Source organism: Pogoniulus pusillus, chromosome 8 (assembly GCF_015220805.1).
Source record: "Pogoniulus pusillus isolate bPogPus1 chromosome 8, bPogPus1.pri, whole genome shotgun sequence".
NCBI lineage: Eukaryota > Metazoa > Chordata > Aves > Piciformes > Lybiidae > Pogoniulus > Pogoniulus pusillus.
The window spans coordinates 26,825,876-26,843,655 of record NC_087271.1 but is presented as its reverse complement, the minus strand read 5'-3'; the positions used below and the strand labels follow the sequence as shown (position 1 = coordinate 26,843,655).

Genomic DNA, 17,780 nt, shown 5'->3' with positions numbered 1-17,780 from the left:
AAAAGACAATCAACAGGAAAGATCAAACAGCAAGAGTGCACAAGCAGAGCAGAAAGAGAACAGTCACCTGTACACAGGCTGCAAAAGTAGTAACAAGAATAAATTCCATGTCTGTTCTCTTTTCACAGGATCACAGGATGTCAGGGGTTGGAAGGGACCCAAGGAGATCGAGTCCAACCCCCCTGCCAGAGCAGGACCACACAATCTAGCACAGATCACGGAGGAACGCAACCAGACAGGCCTTGAAAGTCTCCAGACAAGGAGACTCCACAACCCCCCTGGGGAGCCTGTTCCAGTGCTCTGTGACCCTTAGAGTAAAGAAGTTCCCCCTTGTGTTGAGGTGGAACCTCCTGTGCTGCAACTTACACCCATTATTACTTGTTGTACCCCAGGGAGCAAGTGACAAGAGCCTGTCCCCATCTCCTGACCTCCAGCCCTAAGATGCTTATAGACATTTATTAAATCCCCTCTCAGTCTTCTCTTCTCCAGACTAAAAAGCCTCAGGATCCTCAGCCTCTCCTCATCAGGCAGTGCTCCAGACCCCTAATCATCTTCATAGCCCTCCACTGCACCCTCTCAAGCAGATCCCTGTCCCTCTTAAACTGGGGAGCCCAAAACTGAACGCAGTATTCTTTTGTGATGAAGCAAGAAGCACAGTTCAATCTTCTATTTGCTTGTTCTCCCTACATTCATTATTGGTAGGATACATTTCACTCGGCACAGGCCTTGGAAACAGACTTGAATTTGAGGAGAGCAAACCTGTTTAAAGGAACTTTGGTCAGTAAGTGCTTCTTTTATAAGAATCAAACCCAAGATAGTTAACAAAGGAGAAAACTTTCAGGGGACCAAAATATTTTTTTGCAGAAATATTTGCAAGTCATTTTTTGTTTTAGCTTACTTAATATTTCCCTGGTATTTTGGAAGCCAAGGGCCTCCACACTTGAGCAATCACCTAAATAGGACTGCTGATGTGATAACTTCAAAGTGCATTTTAGACAGACTCTGAGACCTTCCATAAGATAACAGCTGCAGGTGTATGTTTTAACTGGATATATTTTGGCCTCCAGAAACATCTGACTGGATAGGGCTGGGTGCTAGGTTGGACTGGATGATCTTGGAGGTCTCTTCCAACCTGGTTGATTCTATGATCCTGACCTGGAACAAACTTATCAGTGCTTTTGATTTTATGACTGTGAGTGGTCTCTAATCAGCAGAAGTACTCCAGACATCCATGTACATGGTTAGATCTTCGAATATGCACTCAACCAACCTCACTAACACTAGCAGAAACCACCTGAAATTAAAAGCTATAGCTAAAGGCAAAAAAAAAAAAGAGAATCTCCCACAACCCACATTGAAATCAACCATTAAAAACGAACCAAAAAAAGACCCCAAATAATGACAAAACCAACAAACAATAATAAAGCATTAAAAATTCACCAAAAACCTCCAACCAAAACAAATATTACAAACTGCAGACACATCACCTGTGCTGTTAAATTACAGGATCCAACAAAAAAAGGTGAGGAGAAAGAGAATACTTAAATTGTTCTGTTTAAGCACTTGAAACTATATCAGGGGGGAAAAAAGGGAGGAGAGGGGCTTTTTAGGTGTTAAATCAGAGACAGATCAAAGCCAGCCCTGGACTGAAAATGTACTTAAATCAGTTCTTGATATAATAAAATTCTCAGATGCAAAATGCAAAAATCCAATAGAAAAATTGATCTACAAAACCAGATCTGTTACATGAAACATTCCCTGATCACAAGGCACCTAAATAGCTGTCAACTCTACTAACAACTCTCTTCCAATGAGAACCTAAAGGGTAGGAATTGTGAAGATGTGCCCAGTCTTTTTTCACTGATGCCCTGTAACAGAGCAGGGAGGCACCAGGCAGAAACTGGAACACAGAAAGCTCTATTTGAACACATGGAAAAACTTCTTTACTTTGAAGGTGACAGAGCGCTGCAACAGGCTGCCCAGAGAGGTTGTGGAATCTCTTTCTCTGGAGACTTTGGAAACCCACCTGGATGCATTCCTGTGCAACCTGGTCTAAGTGAACCTACCTTAGCAGTGTGGCTGGATCAGAAGATCCGCATGGGTCCCTCCTAAGCTCTACCATGCTGTGATTCTATGATTAAAAAACACATACTCCTGACAGAACAAAACTACCACCATCAAGGTAAATCCAATTTGCAGGTCTTTATGACATTTATTCACATTTTAAAGTGAATTTAAAATTTCAGTGTGGGGTGAAGTTCTTTTGTTCTCTCTAATCACCAAAGTACACTATATTTTATGGTGCCAAACGTCAGGAGAATGTGAGATTCAAAACTCCCTTCTCCTCATGCAAGAGATTCTATGAAACAACATAAAGCAGTATACCTCATGATTTGGAAAGCATTCTCCACCTTTCATCCTAAGTAAAAAAAAAAATTAATAAATAAAAATACAACTTTTTTTTTAAGAGTGTGCTGACAGAAAAAGAAATTAGGAATTTAAAACTAGTTCTCTATAACCACATGATTAATCACTAAACATTTAGATTTTTCTAGCTTCTAAGCATATAAAATACTAACAAGTAAACCTATCAAGATTAACGTTACAGCCTTGCACAATATTAAGAAATCTTTGGCAGCACTTAAAGCAGCTGAGAGTAGAATAATATCAGTACAAAAAAAAATACATGTATTTTAAACACAATCCATAGAGGACTATTGTCCAGTTTATTACTGTTAGGATGATATATGGTAGCATGACTGCTGTCCTACTCACTGTCAAGTTGTGCCACAGAATCATAGAATGTTATCTGGTTGGAGGAGACCTCAAAGATCATCCAGTCTAACCCTCGACCCAGCACAGATAGGTAAGCACTAAACCATGTCCCTAAGTGCCAGGTCCACGTACCTCTTGAACATCCCAGTGGCATCCTGGCCTGCATCAGGAATGGTGTGGTCAGCAGGAGCAGGGAGGTCACTCTGCCCCTGTACTCTGCACTGGTTAGACCTCACCTTGAGTACTGTGTTCAGTTCTGGGCCCCCCAGTTTAGGAGGGACATTGAGATGCTTGAGTGTGTCCAGAGAAGGGTGACGAGGCTGGTGAGAGGCCTTGAGCACAGCCCTACGAGGAGAGGCTGAGGGAGCTGGGATTGTTTAGCCTGGAGAAGAGGAGGCTCAGGGGTGACCTTATTGCTGTCTACAACTACCTGAGGGGAGGTTATAGCCAGGAGGAGGTTGCTCTCTTCTCTCAGGTGGCCAGCACCAGAACAAGAGGACACAGCCTCAGGCTGCGCCAGGGGAAATTTAGGCTGGAGGTGAGGAGAAAGTTCTTCACTGAGAGAGTCATTGGACACTGGAATGGGCTGCCCGGGGAGGTGGTGGAGTCACCGTCCCTGGGGCTGTTCAAGGCAGGATTGGATGTGGCACTTGGTGCCATGGTCTAGCCTTGAGCTCTGTGGTAAAGGGTTGGACTTGATGATCTGTGAGGTCTCTTCCAACCTTGGTGATACTGTGATCCCCAGGGATGGTGACTCCACTGCCCTGGGAAGACCATTCCAATGTTTGATAACCCCTTCAGAGCTGCCATTTTGCCTCTTCTATGGAAACTACAAAGGATTAAAAATGTGCTGAACATGTGCCTTTTACCAGTCCTGTTCCTTTGACAAGCCCGTGCCCACTGGTTAAATCCTCTACCAACAAAACAACAGCTGACATCTCTGCTGCTGGAACAATAGCTGTGTTTAAAAAGCAAATTATTTATTCTATATATAGATCATCTCATTACCCCTCAGGAAAATAAGCAAAATTCAAAAGGCATTTTTAAACACAGTCACACAGACAGCAAATCTAAGTGAGACATGCCTCACAGTGTAAATTGATAGAAAAAACAATGGTTTCTGGCAATAAATGGCAAAGCTCTTCAAAAGGACCATTTCATTTCTTACTCAAAACACTTCTGTTTAAGCAGAGAAGGTAGAACAGAAGCTACCACAGAGGTATATAATCCATTGCAAATGGATGTCATCCACACGTAAATGTTTGCCACTGTCCTGGAGTCCTGCATACCCCAAAATTCTTCTCCCTCTGTGGTTTGAATGGGAGAGGAAAGGCATGAAAATCCTGTTTCCCCCTCCTCTGCCCTGCAGGCGTGAAGGGGGCGAGCAAAGGGCCCTTGTGGCATGAGGGGTACCCATGCAGTGCTCGACCTGGAATTGGGCTGGGCATTGGCTGTGGTCTTCGCACCTAGGAAGTGATAACTCGACCCTTTGTCTAGGAAGAGTATAAATATTGGGGTACATCCCGCCTTAAGAGTTCTCCCCCACCTGGGGAGTTCCTGCAGAAAGAGTCCCCTGGCGCTCCAAAGGACAAGCTCCTGGGGAACGGGACCATCCCTGCTTTGGATGGCTTCCCATTGTAAGCACCCCCTCTATGCAGCTTGATAGGCTACAATCACTATTTACCTTTTTGTATAAAAAGACAAAAGTTGAGGCTGCAAAACAGTTTTGCCTTAGGTTTCAAAAGCTTTTGTAAGTATGGAATACTATTTTGGTTTTGCACTTTACCATTCCTCTGTGTATCGGTCTGCAATATCATTGTTCTGCTGATTCAAATGTAATAGTAAAACCATTGTGCTAGTCTGAAGCTAGCTAGAATATTTTGATGAGAATAATGAGATTACAGGAAACAATGATGATGTCTACTTCACTTATAGGCTTGCTGAGATGTATAAAAACAAGAATATAAATATAGATAACACAGTCTGCTCTCCAACTTTGGGCTGCTCTCTAACTTGCTGCCTAGCTAATCTGTCTGCTTCCTAACCTCCCTGGCCAACTCTCCAAACTCACCTTGAACATAAGGCAAAGTCTGGGGTAAGGTAGCGGAGGGGCAAGAAGGTGGAAGGGTGGTTAGGAGCCCCTCCTGGGGACTCCGGTTTCTGGGAGGGCTGTTGTGCTTCTGTATTACTTTTTAACTTGTCTATTTCTGTATATAGCTGTATATATTGTAAATACCTGCTTGTATATTGTGCTAAGCTGTAAATATAGAGCTCCACTGTAATTTCCAGGCTCAGCTGAGTCTAGTCTGGGTGATTTCTTAAGTGTGTGTGGGGGCAGGTAACACCCAAACCATCACAACCGTGGAAGACATCTACTAAATTAATGCAACTGTTAAAAGTGCTAAACCACTATAATTTATAAGTACACACTGAATACAGAGTAACTTACTACCTGCAAAACAAACAAACAAACCAACTAATCTATCAGTCAATAGTAATCAATCAGGTTTGCTCTCTAGGGTTTTTGGTAATGTCAAAAGCATTTAGGAATACACTCAGAGATGAAGCCAGAGGAAACCCTTCCAACTTGTCTGTCTAGCAAACACATCTCAAGTAGTAGCAGACAAAACCAGACACAGAGTTTCAGTTCAAAAAGCACATAAAAACAGACAAACAATGAACAGAGAAGGATAACAAATGGAACAACAATCACCCCAATTTTGTTTCTTTCACCTTTCTAGCTCATAACAAAAATAAGAGGTTTTTTTCTGACTGCTGGGAACAGGACATAGAGAACCAGAAGGTCCATTTTAAGAGCCTAAAGATGGAAATTATATTTGTGTTTGTTTACATCTTCCTGGTTTTAGATATCTTGTCTTAAGTTAAAATGTTTATAGGCTTTTACTTTTTAAAACTGAAAGAAAATTTCTAAATTATAATATTTCAAAATATAAACATTCTTGTAAAATTTTACTTTTTATCCCTTGTTTCACCATCCCACAACCACTTGGGAAAAGATGCTCAAGCCCATGACTTACTTCACTGTCACTGAATTTGCAGTTTTCAATGAACAGTCAGCTTTTGGCAAAAATATTCCCTAAAGACTACTATAATTGCAGGAAGTTATGGATACACAAAGAAATCCCTCCTCTTCCAGTCATTGTAAGCAAGGCATGCTCCTCATTGGTGCCACAGAATACAAAGTGCTTCCCCCTATGATGCCTGGAGTAATATTTGAGGTTGTACCTCTGCTTGTGCCTCTTCATCTCTTCACTGTTCTTACTTCAGTAAACCTCCCACTGGAGTCAATTAGAATTTTGCTTCAGTAAGCACTGCAGGGTATGGCCTGTTGGCATTAAATAAGTCATCATTTTTAATTGGCATTTTAAGTTCCATCAAACTACAGACTATACCTCACACTGCCTTAGTAAATGTTTGCACAGGGTAGCAATTTGGATCCTGTTAATATTCACAAGTGAACCAAATATACACTGTACAAATACTGAGGTTAGGTGAATTATTTCAGGACAGAAGATACCTAGATCTATTCTTCTAGAATTAGTATGTATTTTGAAAGTCACAAGACAGCCCAAAGTTATTTATTTTAGGGCATGCACATCTTTCTTTTAGATTATTTGGCCCAGTGCCAGCTAGTACTGTGTATACTGAAAACTTCATAAAAGCCTCTTTTATCAGTAAATTCACCATAAGCCTCCTTTTAAGTGCAACATTATTCATCCTGAACAGGCTGTCACAGCATGCTCACCACGTTTCATGATTATGCTACTGCTATCAAAACACCCCCAAAATCTCTCATTATTGGGATTTCTTGATGGGATTTTCTCACTGTTATCACTCTTTCTCCCTCCTCAAAAGGTGCATTAAGACAAGCTTGTTGTTTGTTGTGTTAGCTGTTCTACACGCTCAGGATGTCTATTCTATGAAGCACTTTAGGACTAGAATCTGTATGAATCTCAGTTGATATTGTAGAACACCATGTTAGTTTGGATGGGTTTTTTTAGGATCCTCAACTACTCAGTATAACATTCCAGACATGTGAAAGATAAACTTCACACTGATGGATGGCCTATATCACAGTGCTAGGTTTATTGGTTAAAATTGCCTTGGCAGTGCTGGGTTAACAGTTGGACTCAAGGATCTTCAAGGTCTTTTCTAACCTAAATGATTCTATGAATTCCTATTCACACACATGCTGGGGAGGGACTATTTAAAAGGTCTTGTAATGACAGGATGAGGAGTAATGGGTTTAAACTGGCAGAGGGAAGATTTAAACTAGATGTTACGAAGAAGTTCTTTACAGTAAGGGTGGTGAGACACTGGAACATGTTGCCCAGGGAGGCTGTGAATGCTCCCTCCCTGGAGATGTTCAAGGCTAGGTTGGATGAGGTCTTGAGGAACCTGTTCTAGTGGGAAGTGGCCCTGCCTATGGTGAGGGGTTGGAACTAGATGATCTTTGAGGTCCCTTCCAATCTAAACCGTTCCATGATTCTATTCTGTGATTCTGTGCTTCTGTTAGCTCTATGGATATACATGTAGGATTCTAAGTTACTCTAACCTTCCAAACCTAGATTCTTCCCCAGTTTCTCCAAAGGAACAGAAACTTAACTGAGTCTTATTTCAATCCAGAAAGAGTGTTCTTTTCTGGTTAGCTTTTTTGCAAGGCTGAATCATACTTGCCCTGCCAAAGCTCCCATTTCTTGAGGCATCGATCTACTTCAAACATCCCCATGCTCAGTTCCTTCAGAATTCATGACAGCTAAAACCACCAAGCTTAGAGAACAAGTAACCAGAAAACCAGAGGAACACGTAAGCTTATGCTTATGTACGAGCATCAGGAAAAGTGAACACACTTTAAGAGCCAAATCAAGTGAATTGTTTCTGTAGCATCCTACAGTTAAAAGGCAAATTATAATCAGTCCCTCACTAAAATTGAATTTGACACCTCTTTTCTATTGAGATTAGGAATTATCATCTTGCAAACCTGCACTTTGGAGCATCAGTGTCAACCTGTCTAGAGTGCAATTTAGATTTTTCAGGAACATAAAATGCCTACTCTCCTGCAGTCATTAGTGGCTGGCATAAACAGTCTGACAGTATTATAAATGAAGGCCCCAATGGTTTACAGCATTAATCCAATATTTTGCCAGTAGCTCTAGAGCTCTTTAAGGGAGGGGGAAAGGGCAGAACACACCTCTTTAATCAGAAATCAGAATCCCTTTTTTCCCCCCCTATTCTTATACTGATGATTTGCAAGGGTTTTTTTGTGGGGCCAACCTAATTTCTCTTGAAGAGCTAGAAAACATGCTGCAAAGCTAAGAACTGCAAACATTTATGCACATGCTTAATGTTCTGATCATTAAAAAATAAAGATGAGCTAATATAGATGAGCAGTTCCTTCTTAGAGATTCATCTAAAAGTGATAACAATAATTTGTTAAAAGCTTCTTTTGAAATGGAAAGTCTAGAATCTCTCATTCCCTCTAGCGGCCACTGGAGCTTAGACATCAGATTCAGCAATGTATGTGAACTGCATCCTCCCCTTTGATATATGTAACTAGACGGAGCTCTGCCGTGATGTCGCATTTTAAGTGGAACTCCCTGAAGAAATCAATGGGGAATTCTGCTTAAAAACCGGTGGCATATTATGGCCTATAGTTGCCTAAGGAAGATTTCTTCTCACCAGGGAGAAAAATGAAGGTCATTCACAAGGAAGTGAGAGCACTAGGGCTAGGCTTAAAGTAATTGAAAATTACATTAACATTTTGATTGTTTCTCATGTGTTGTGCTTGCCTGGGTCTCAGAGAATAAAAAGACATGGAAAACACGAAACAGGAGAACTGGTGCAGCTCCTGGTGAAAAGCAGGTAACGTAAAACAAACACAAAATGGCAAGCTGCTTTTAAACAAGATCCCTTTTTATCTGATAGATGAAGAAGTTGGGAAACCTTCTGCCTCCTCCTGAAAATAAAAAATTAAATCCGTGTTTTGTCCTTATTTCTATGCTTAAAATTCCATTGAAACAGCAAGAACACCAGTCTAAACAAAGAGGAGAGCAGCAGCCTAAGAGTAGAATGTAGCATAGAATTACTCAAGCAGAGAAGAGGGGTAGGTACTAGACAAATTTCCATCGCTATCATTCCCATTGAGACAGAGGGAAATTTTGAGGAGCACAATACAAGCAGAAAAGAGTCATTCAAACTATGACTTTCAGCTTCCAGGTTAATTACAGGCACTGAGAGTTACAGAAAAACAAACAACAAACCAACCAACCCCACCCAAATCTTGGATTTTACAGTTTCTGTTTACAGTGGATTAATGGACAAAGATAAGTAAAATTATTGACTTACATTATGCAAGGAGTGGCAACTACTCTAAGTATTCAGATCTTATTAAACTGACAGCAAATGGTATAAAGTCAATCCTGATAGCCCCATCTAAGAACAAGTAGAAGAATTGGATTTATGTGACTGGAACATATATAATCACCCAGAAGTTTGGAACTATCTTCTTTATAAAGGAAGTTTGATTAAGAGCAGGAATATATAGCAAAGCTGAAATATAATTCTATTAAAGATCCAAAGATTATTTTGGAATTTAACATGCTTATATTCGCCTTGAAAACAAAAATTCCCAAACAAACTGAAGTTCTTCACAGAGAGAGTGATTTCCCATTGGAATGGGCTGCCCAGGGAGGTGGTGGAGGCACCGTCCCTGGGGGTCTTCAAGAAAAGACTGGATGAGGCACTTAGTGCCATGGTCTAGTTGATTGGTTAGGGCTGGGTGATAGGTTGGACTGGATGATCTTGGAGGTCTCTTCCAACCTGGTTGATTCTATGATTCTATGAAATATAAACCCCTCCAACATGTAATATCTCTGCACAGAAGTATCTGCTAAATACTTCTGTTCTACTACAAATCTGTAAAATAACAGTAAATATCAGTTAAAACACCATTCTCACTGCTAAGCATATCATACACCAAAATAATAAATACAGACATAAAGAAATTAAATGGGGTAGCAGAGAATCATCAACAATGATAGTCAGAGACCAGAGATTTTTAAACTGTGAGGAAAGGCTGGAGTAAATACTTTAATTCAAAGGAGTGATGACAGTGTGATATGCTTCAAATACATGAAAAGCTACCGTTCTTTGTGCCTGTTGGACAGCACAAGCAGTAAAGGGATTAAGTTTCAGCAAGACTCGTAAGGACTACGTTTTCAAACAGTAATGAAATACAGTTTAGTCTGCAAGGTCTGTCTTATTGAAGGTGTTAAGAACTAGTTAGACAATCATCCATCCACAAGGACTAATATAGCTGATCTTGCCTTAGGGCATGATCACAGAGGTCCTTTCCAAACCTGTAAGCCTATGAACAAGGGAAGAACAAGACCAGTCACTGAATCCGAAAGACAGAAGCAGCAAAACAAGTAAATGAACAAGAAATACTCTTTAAGGCATTACCTTACTGGGCCACAGAACTCATTACCGGGGAAAAATAGAGGTTGAATGTTAAATACCTTACTAAAAGCAATCATTCATTTTTATGGACACTGAAAAATATCCTCAAACTTACTAGCACTGTGCAGCTATAGACCCAGTAATGTGATTATTTATGGTTGTTTACATGGTAATTTTGCAATACAAAGGACAGTTCTCTCAGAAGATAAGAGACTATGAAACTTACAATTTTCTGTCCTAATATACAGAGCACCAATGTGCATGCCCAAGCATTAAGAGAAAAATATTGCCTGTCTTGGGACTTACAAGAAGCCCAGAATAATGCTTCATTCCAAGACTAATACCTTGACATCTGTTTTGCTATGGTTTGCAGACAACGTCTCCCTTTAAAAACAGTGTAGGTAGGAGGCAAGAAAATGACAGGAATGTGCTTCAATTTCTGAGCAAGTGAAAGAACCTGCTCCCAGAAGCTCTGAAAGCCAGAACCAGGTTTAGCACATTTGCCTCCACAGAAAGCTGGTTTTCTCTCACCAGCATTTAACATTTCATGCCATGGAAACCAAATATCAGAGGGTGATGCTAATGACCTACACTGCCTCGCAGCTTCACATCATCCAGTTCAAATCATGATCAGACTAGTAAGCATTTAAAAATCATCATTCCTAAGTGACAACAGATGAGATGAACTCAGTAGGAAATGGAATTTCCACCTTCCACAAATGCATCATGATACTCTATTACTGCTTTGCAAATCTTCAACTGCAGACCAGGTCCTCCTGTCCTGTTTTGACTGTTTCCAGGATATTGACCTTAGCTGAATACCTTTCTTTAATGTGTGAAAAATAAAACATTTTCTTGCAGAACAATCCTCCCACTGTGGTTTTTTTTTTAACAGATTCTGGTTTCGCATTTGTTTCTTTAATACATTGGCCTGAAAACAGTTTTTATCCCCAGGTACCAGAATGTAATAATATTTTCCTTATGTAAGGATTTGCTTTATCACTAGAAGCAGGTTCTATTTCTGACTGACACTATTCAATTATTACATCTCACACAAGAGTGATCACCCACTATTTACATGCCTGCTATCAAAATCTGCATGATTGTGTTGTTCAGATTTGTTGCAAATCATCCCTTCTCAGTGACTGCCTTTAGTGGTTAAAGGTTGTAATACGAAGAGTTATTTGTACTAATCGTTGCGAGGGTAAATGTTAGGAGGGAGACACCACATGTAAATGATGGCAGCTCTGAAGATGGCACATGTCACATCTCCCGCCGGTTACAAAGACACCAGTAGAGCCCAGTATTTCCTTTAGAGTTCCAAGGGCGCCCTCTTGTGTGACACGGACAGACAGCTGGCTGCCTGCGCTGGCCAAGCACCTGCGATGATGTCTTCCAAGTGTGCAACAACATAATCACATTTCCTCTCATCACCTCCTAACTTTGCCTATTTCTGACATGTAATTTTTTTTTCCCCTTCCAAGCTGTTTCATTGGATTTCTGCTCTCATGGACACACGGGCAAAGTCAAAGCCAAGAAATCTGTTCCTTATCATGTCTCATAAAGGCAGTTTCTTCCCCTATGCAGTGATGCTTCCTCCAGGCTGCAATACTGACATACACCAGACCTGAACAAAAACAGTAAGAAAATATCAGCCAGTAATTTCAAGCTGAGGGTAGAAAACTGAAGGGAGGGAAGAAAAGAAAAAAGAAAACCACACCAGAACTAGAGCTATGAGAGGTGAGTGAACAGGTAACTCATTTTTCTTTTCATTGTTCATCTTAAAAAAACAGACAGTTTGCAATGGGAAATTTCCAGAAAATAATAGCCTGTTTACAATGGGATGTCAGTAGGAAAGCATCATTTGGCACAGAAGAAGATGAAAGCTGAAAAGCATCACAACCACTTGCCCAGAGGTAACATATTGACTAACGCCACAGATTTCAAATTGGCAGGTGCTCATTAAAAGCCACAAAGGCAACCAGCCAGAGCCAAGCCAGATTTACTAGGGAAAACGCACATCTTGTCTGCTAAAGCTGCCATAATTACCAAAAGTAGAGCAGACTCGGAGCTACTGAGAAATGGGGGAAGTCAGTAGGGAGAGCACCAGATGGAAACATATAAAGTAAAGGTAGAAAGATGAGAGAGAAGGAGAGTAAAGAAATTTACAAGTCAAATCCACATAGAACATGAAACTCACCACTTGCACTACTCATTCTTTTAATTTTGTGCTTGCCTTCCCCTAGCAATTAAACCGAACGTCCTTGACAGTCTATCTTCTGTAGCAACAGAGAACTGAAACCAGACATCAGCCTCAGCCCTTTATGGTCCCCATAGTATTTTAATTTTCTAAATTGGAGATTTATGGAAATGCTGACATTCATCTCTCAGTTAAAATGCTAGCATGTTGCTTATAAACACAGACTTTTTCTCCTTTTAACTACAAGGTTGACAAGAAAGGCTTAGCTACTTTCTAATCATTATCCTGCACATGATGGGCTGTGAATTTTATGAGCTTTATCATCTTACTGCTTACATCTCTGAAAGCGTCTGGGCACAGACAGGCTTTTGCTCTGTATTCTTTAAAAACACAGTGGTAATAATTAGTGACTGGGAGCAGCCTGATTATCATATAAATGGCAAAACAATTGGAAGTGCAGCAGAATTAGGACCCATCAAACGCCCAAGTCTTCAAAATTACAGCATCTCTAGCAACAGATGTCATGCAAAATTTTACCTGTCACCATACCATTACATTAAACACTATTAAAAGTAGGTTCTAAGTTGCACCACAAGGCTGCAAGTTTCAGAGAAGAGACTTCATATATATTGACGACCTCTTTCTCTTTGTTGACAATAAGGACACCCAAAGTCAGTTTCATGCTTCCAGGAGACTTTGTCATTATTTATAAAAATATATGGGTTTTGTCTCTTTGATGTCATTCTTTTTTCCTCCTCTCAGATACAGAATCACAGAATGTTTTGGGTTGGAACAGACCTGAAAGACCACCTAGTTCCACCCCCTGCTGCAATAAGGCGAGACACCTTTAACCAGGTCAGGTTGCTCAGAACCCCATCCAACCTGACCTTGAATGTTTCTAAGGATGGGACATCTACCACCTCTCTGGGCAACTTATTCTTATATCTAATCTGAAACTCCTCTCTTTCAGTATGAAAACATTATCCCTTATCCTGCTGTGACAGGCCTTGCTAAAACCATTGTCCCCATCTTTTTTAATGGACTCCTTTAAGTGCTAAAAGGGCACAATAAGGTCTCCCTGGAAGCTTCAGAAAGTAAATCTTCATGTGATTAGTTGTGTACATATACTGACAAAACAACTAAAAAAATCTTGATGTGATTCAGAATCTACTATTATTAGAAATGTTACTGTCTTTTAAAAGTGAAAGACAAAATTATTCCTTATCGGTTGCATCAAGTTCTGAGACTGTCAACATTTACCTTTGTGAAAAGGCAATGAAAACAGATCATGAAACAAAAATTACTCACAGACACCCCTTTGTGCAAGAGACTAACCATGAAAACTAGATGGGAGACAACTGCAACTGATTACAGGCTCCTCTAGAGCCAGCAATGAGCGTGGACTGGATCTAAGGAAAAATAATGCACTCCTTCCCCAGAATATGTTCTGATACGGGCAATGTTTGTCACCAGTGGGATTCCCAGAGGTGTGATATGAACTGTCTATAATAAAAGGTGCTATCTATTTCACAAGTGCCAAAACCACTCACTACCTCTCCACAGTCTTACTTTAATAACACAAAATTTCATTAAATCTTCCAATAACTGCTGGCCATAAGCCAAAGCACTAAGACATTCCTCTCATTCTGCAAAGGAATGAATCCTGATGGAGCATATGTGCAATTGTTAACCCGTTAACAGTCTTTCCTCTGTATCCACATCCTCAGCATTGTAAGTCTGAAGTGGATTGGGATCAAAGTATTCACTTACCTTTCTATCATACACATCTCTTCCCTGTTTTACTACATACTTCTCTTCCAGGTCCTGGTAATATTTACATTTAATATTCCCTGTATGAGCACTGAGAAGCAGATAATAGCATGCAGAAATTATTTCTGACAGAAACAGCAAAGCCTCTCTCTCTTTTCTTTTCTTTTTTTTTTTCCAATTTATCATCTTTTTCCCCAAAGAACAGAAATTCACCTGTTCACCGAACTTCAACTCATGTTCTCAGAACTTTCACATTTTATTTGCTGACATATTGCCATGATTTAACCCCAGCCAGCAGCTAAGCACCACACAGCTGCTAGCTTACTTCCTTGTGTCAGGATTGTGCTAGTTTAAGCCTAGCTGGGATATTCTGGTGAGAAGAACTAGATTATAGGCTGCAAAGAGGAAACAATGGTGATGACTACTTCACTCATAGGCTTGCTGAGATACATTAAAAACAAGAACATAAACATAGATAAGGGAGTTGCTCTCTGGCTTTGGGGCTGCCCTTCCCTCTCTAACTTGCCATCTGTATAATCCATCTGCTTCCTAACCCCCATGTCTAGCTCTCCAAACTCACCTTGAACATAAGGCAAAGTCTGGGGTAAGGTAGCAGGGTGGCAAGAAGGTGGAAGGGTGGTTAGGAGCCCCTCCTGAGGACTCCGGTTTCTGGGAGGGCTGTTGTGCTTCTGTATTACTTTTTAACTTGTCTATTTCTGTATATAGCTGTATATATTGTAAATATCTGCTTGTGTATTGTGCTAAGCTCTAAATATAAAACTTCATTCAATTTCTAGAGCCGCTGGGTCTAGTCTGGGTGATTTCTTAAGTGGGGGAGGGTGGGGAACACCCAAACCACCACAAGGATATTAGTTACTATAAAGAAAACTAACTCCATCCCAGCCAAAGCCAGCACAGGCATTCAACCATTTGGAAAGCCACCACAATATTTTAATGCACCTCTGAAAATGGCTTAATGCCTATGCTTACAGCTCCAGACAAAACAAAACAAAACAAAACAAACAAAAAAAAAAAAGAAATTTGCAAGCTAGGTTAAAAGAAAAAAAAAAAGAGAGAAAGAAATGCAACTGTTCCATACAAACAGTAGTTGGTGACTTTGGTGACTGTTCTGTTAGTTTCAGCTGCTTGGTGTTCTCATCCTCATCACAGCTTCAGCATTAGCAAAGTGTGTGGGCATAAAAATAAACAAACTCCAAACAAATAAACCCCAAACCAAACATACACACAGAAAACAAACAAAAAAGCCACACCACACAAACCACCAAGAAACATTTCTCCTCTGCTTTTTCCTCTCACATTTTTTAAAGCCCAGCAGTACTACCATCAACCACATCCCAGCTGTCTGAAGAACAGTTCTCTGGCCTTAGGTCTCCTGAGGCACAAGGCACAAAGGTGGCACATCTCTTGTAGGTTTGCTGCATCAGCAAATGCAGTTTACACTTCTGTTTATTTTTTAAGCCAAGTACAAGCTGGATCACTTCCCCAGGAAGGAAAGTGACGTTAAGAAACACCTAAATTTGTCTCCGTTGACACTACTTAGCTCCATGTTTACAGAAATAATTTTCCCTTTATAAAAGAGAGGGAATTTAAGGCTTTAGTAGACAGCAGCTTAGATCATCCCAGCAATCAATCTCAACCAGCAAAATCTAGGTCAACGAAACTGAATGGAAGTCAGAAGGCTCCAAAGAATGAAACATTCAATTATTACAGAAAAAGCTTAAGATCTACTTAGGACAAAGGTCATATTAAAGCTGCCGAGTAGAAAGAAAGAAGTTATCTGGAAAATAACCTCCTTCCAAACCCTACATGCTACAAACTACTTGAAACAACAAAAAAGAGACTTTGCAGGGCGGTGGGGAGAGAGGCAGCTGTCTTGGAGCTATACACGAATATTTATTGCAACGATCACAGGCTTCACCAAGGCTTTGACTGACATCATCTCAATAGCAAGAGAATTAGATCCAGTATTTTACAGAGTTATGAAATTTCTGGTAGGACAGAAAATAGCTGCTGTTACAGAGAGGTCTCCCTCGGCCTTACAAATGGCTAGAAGCAATGTAACACTCAGAAGGTAAAACACATTCTAGTAAGTGAAAGTAATATGTATTACTTCATTTCCCTCCCTGCTGCAGCAGGAATGCCAAACCTTCCAATTCTGTTACACACAAAGGATTGCAGACCGCCCTGCAGAACTGCTCCCTACAGTGTCTGCTCGGCTTCCCCGAATACAGAATTCTGATTTACAAATCCAGGTGGATATGCTTATCTCACTCTGATCACAACTTCAGCAAGCAGAGCTGCTAATAGGGCTGCTGACAGAACGTCAGATACTGGAATTTTGGTAGTGATCTGAATACCTTTAAAGGTTCTCCGTCCTGAAAGGCGAGATGGAGACAGCAACTGAAAACACCATTTACAGGTGTCCTGACTGGTCCCCACAGCCCTTTAACACCTCTCAAGCATGCCTGGAAACTGTGCCACACTCACCACTGCCCCTACCCCCAGTTAAGCCTACAAGTCAGTTAATTGCTTATGTGAGCTTTTAGAGGTGGATATCCACCCTTATCTTCTTTAAGTTTTTCGGGTGTAAAAATGATACTTCAAAAACCAGTCCCTGCAACAGGAACAAAGAAAAGCTCTGTACTCCAGGCACAATGTACAAAGGCTCCTGGATTGCCAGCACGGATTTTGTTCTGCTTACCACGTGAAAGCAGAACAGTAAAGCCTGTTGTGCTCCTTGTGTTTATTTCACAGTATGAAACAGAATCCTGCTGACCATTCCTCATCAGGAGACCTATGGCAGCTCAAGAACTCCTCCAAAGGACTCTGCATTGTAGACAGGTTAAAAGGCAGCTTTCCTTTGAACCTTTCAGAGTAAGCCTTTGGAGTAGGCAAGAAAGGAGAAATCTAGGCCACCCCTCATGATGAGCAGTTTAGACACCTAAGTCATAGAAAGACTTAGATGTGTTCCACGTTGTTTTAAACCATGTCATTCTCTACAGACTCCTGTGAAAAAGATCATCAGCCTGCTCACAAGAAAGACAGAATAAGTGATTTCTTTGCACTGACCTTACACTATTCTCTCAAAACTACTTGGAAATTTCTTTAGGGTCTGTTTTTTTTTAATGGGTTTTGTTGTTGTTGGGGGTGGGGGCTGGTTTTGGCTGCCTGAGTTTTAGTTGCGGGAGATGTTTCTGTGTTTTCACCTCTACATCCCTTTTATGCTGAAGGATGCAAAACTGAACATGGCACTCAAGATGTGGCCTCATCAGTGCTGAGCACAGGGGGATGATCACCTCCCTGTTCCTAATACAATCCAGGATGCTATTGGCTTTCTTGGCCACCTGGGCACACTGCTGACTCATTCAGCGGACTACCAACCAATACTCCCCATTCCCTCTCCAAGCTGCAGCTTTTCAACCACACATCCAAGTCTGTAACTTACCATGGGGTTGTTATGACCCAGGTGGAGGACCTGGCACTTGGTCTTGTTGAATTTTATACAATTAGCCTTGACCCATTCATCTAACCTCTT

At 40.8% G+C, this 17,780-nt stretch overlaps 1 protein-coding gene across 13 annotated transcripts in view; it reads right to left on the bottom strand.

Moving 5' to 3' along the window:
• ST6GALNAC3 (ST6 N-acetylgalactosaminide alpha-2,6-sialyltransferase 3) overlaps positions 1 to 17,780 on the bottom strand; it is a 295,901-nt gene that overhangs the window by 227,448 nt on the left and 50,673 nt on the right. For 3 of the 13 annotated variants that reach the window (XM_064147851.1, XM_064147849.1, XM_064147850.1), the window contains 2 exons: positions 6,022 to 6,121; positions 2,386 to 2,419 (listed from right to left, as the gene is read on the bottom strand). The exons of 8 other annotated variants lie outside the window; for them this stretch is intronic. In XM_064147851.1, the coding sequence (XP_064003921.1) occupies positions 2,386 to 2,419; positions 6,022 to 6,041 (54 nt within the window). In that variant the 5' untranslated portion in view covers positions 6,042 to 6,121. The remainder of the gene's footprint in view (positions 1 to 2,385; positions 2,420 to 6,021; positions 6,122 to 17,780) is intronic. 2 more of the 13 variants (XM_064147852.1, XM_064147853.1) reach the window with 1 other exon arrangement.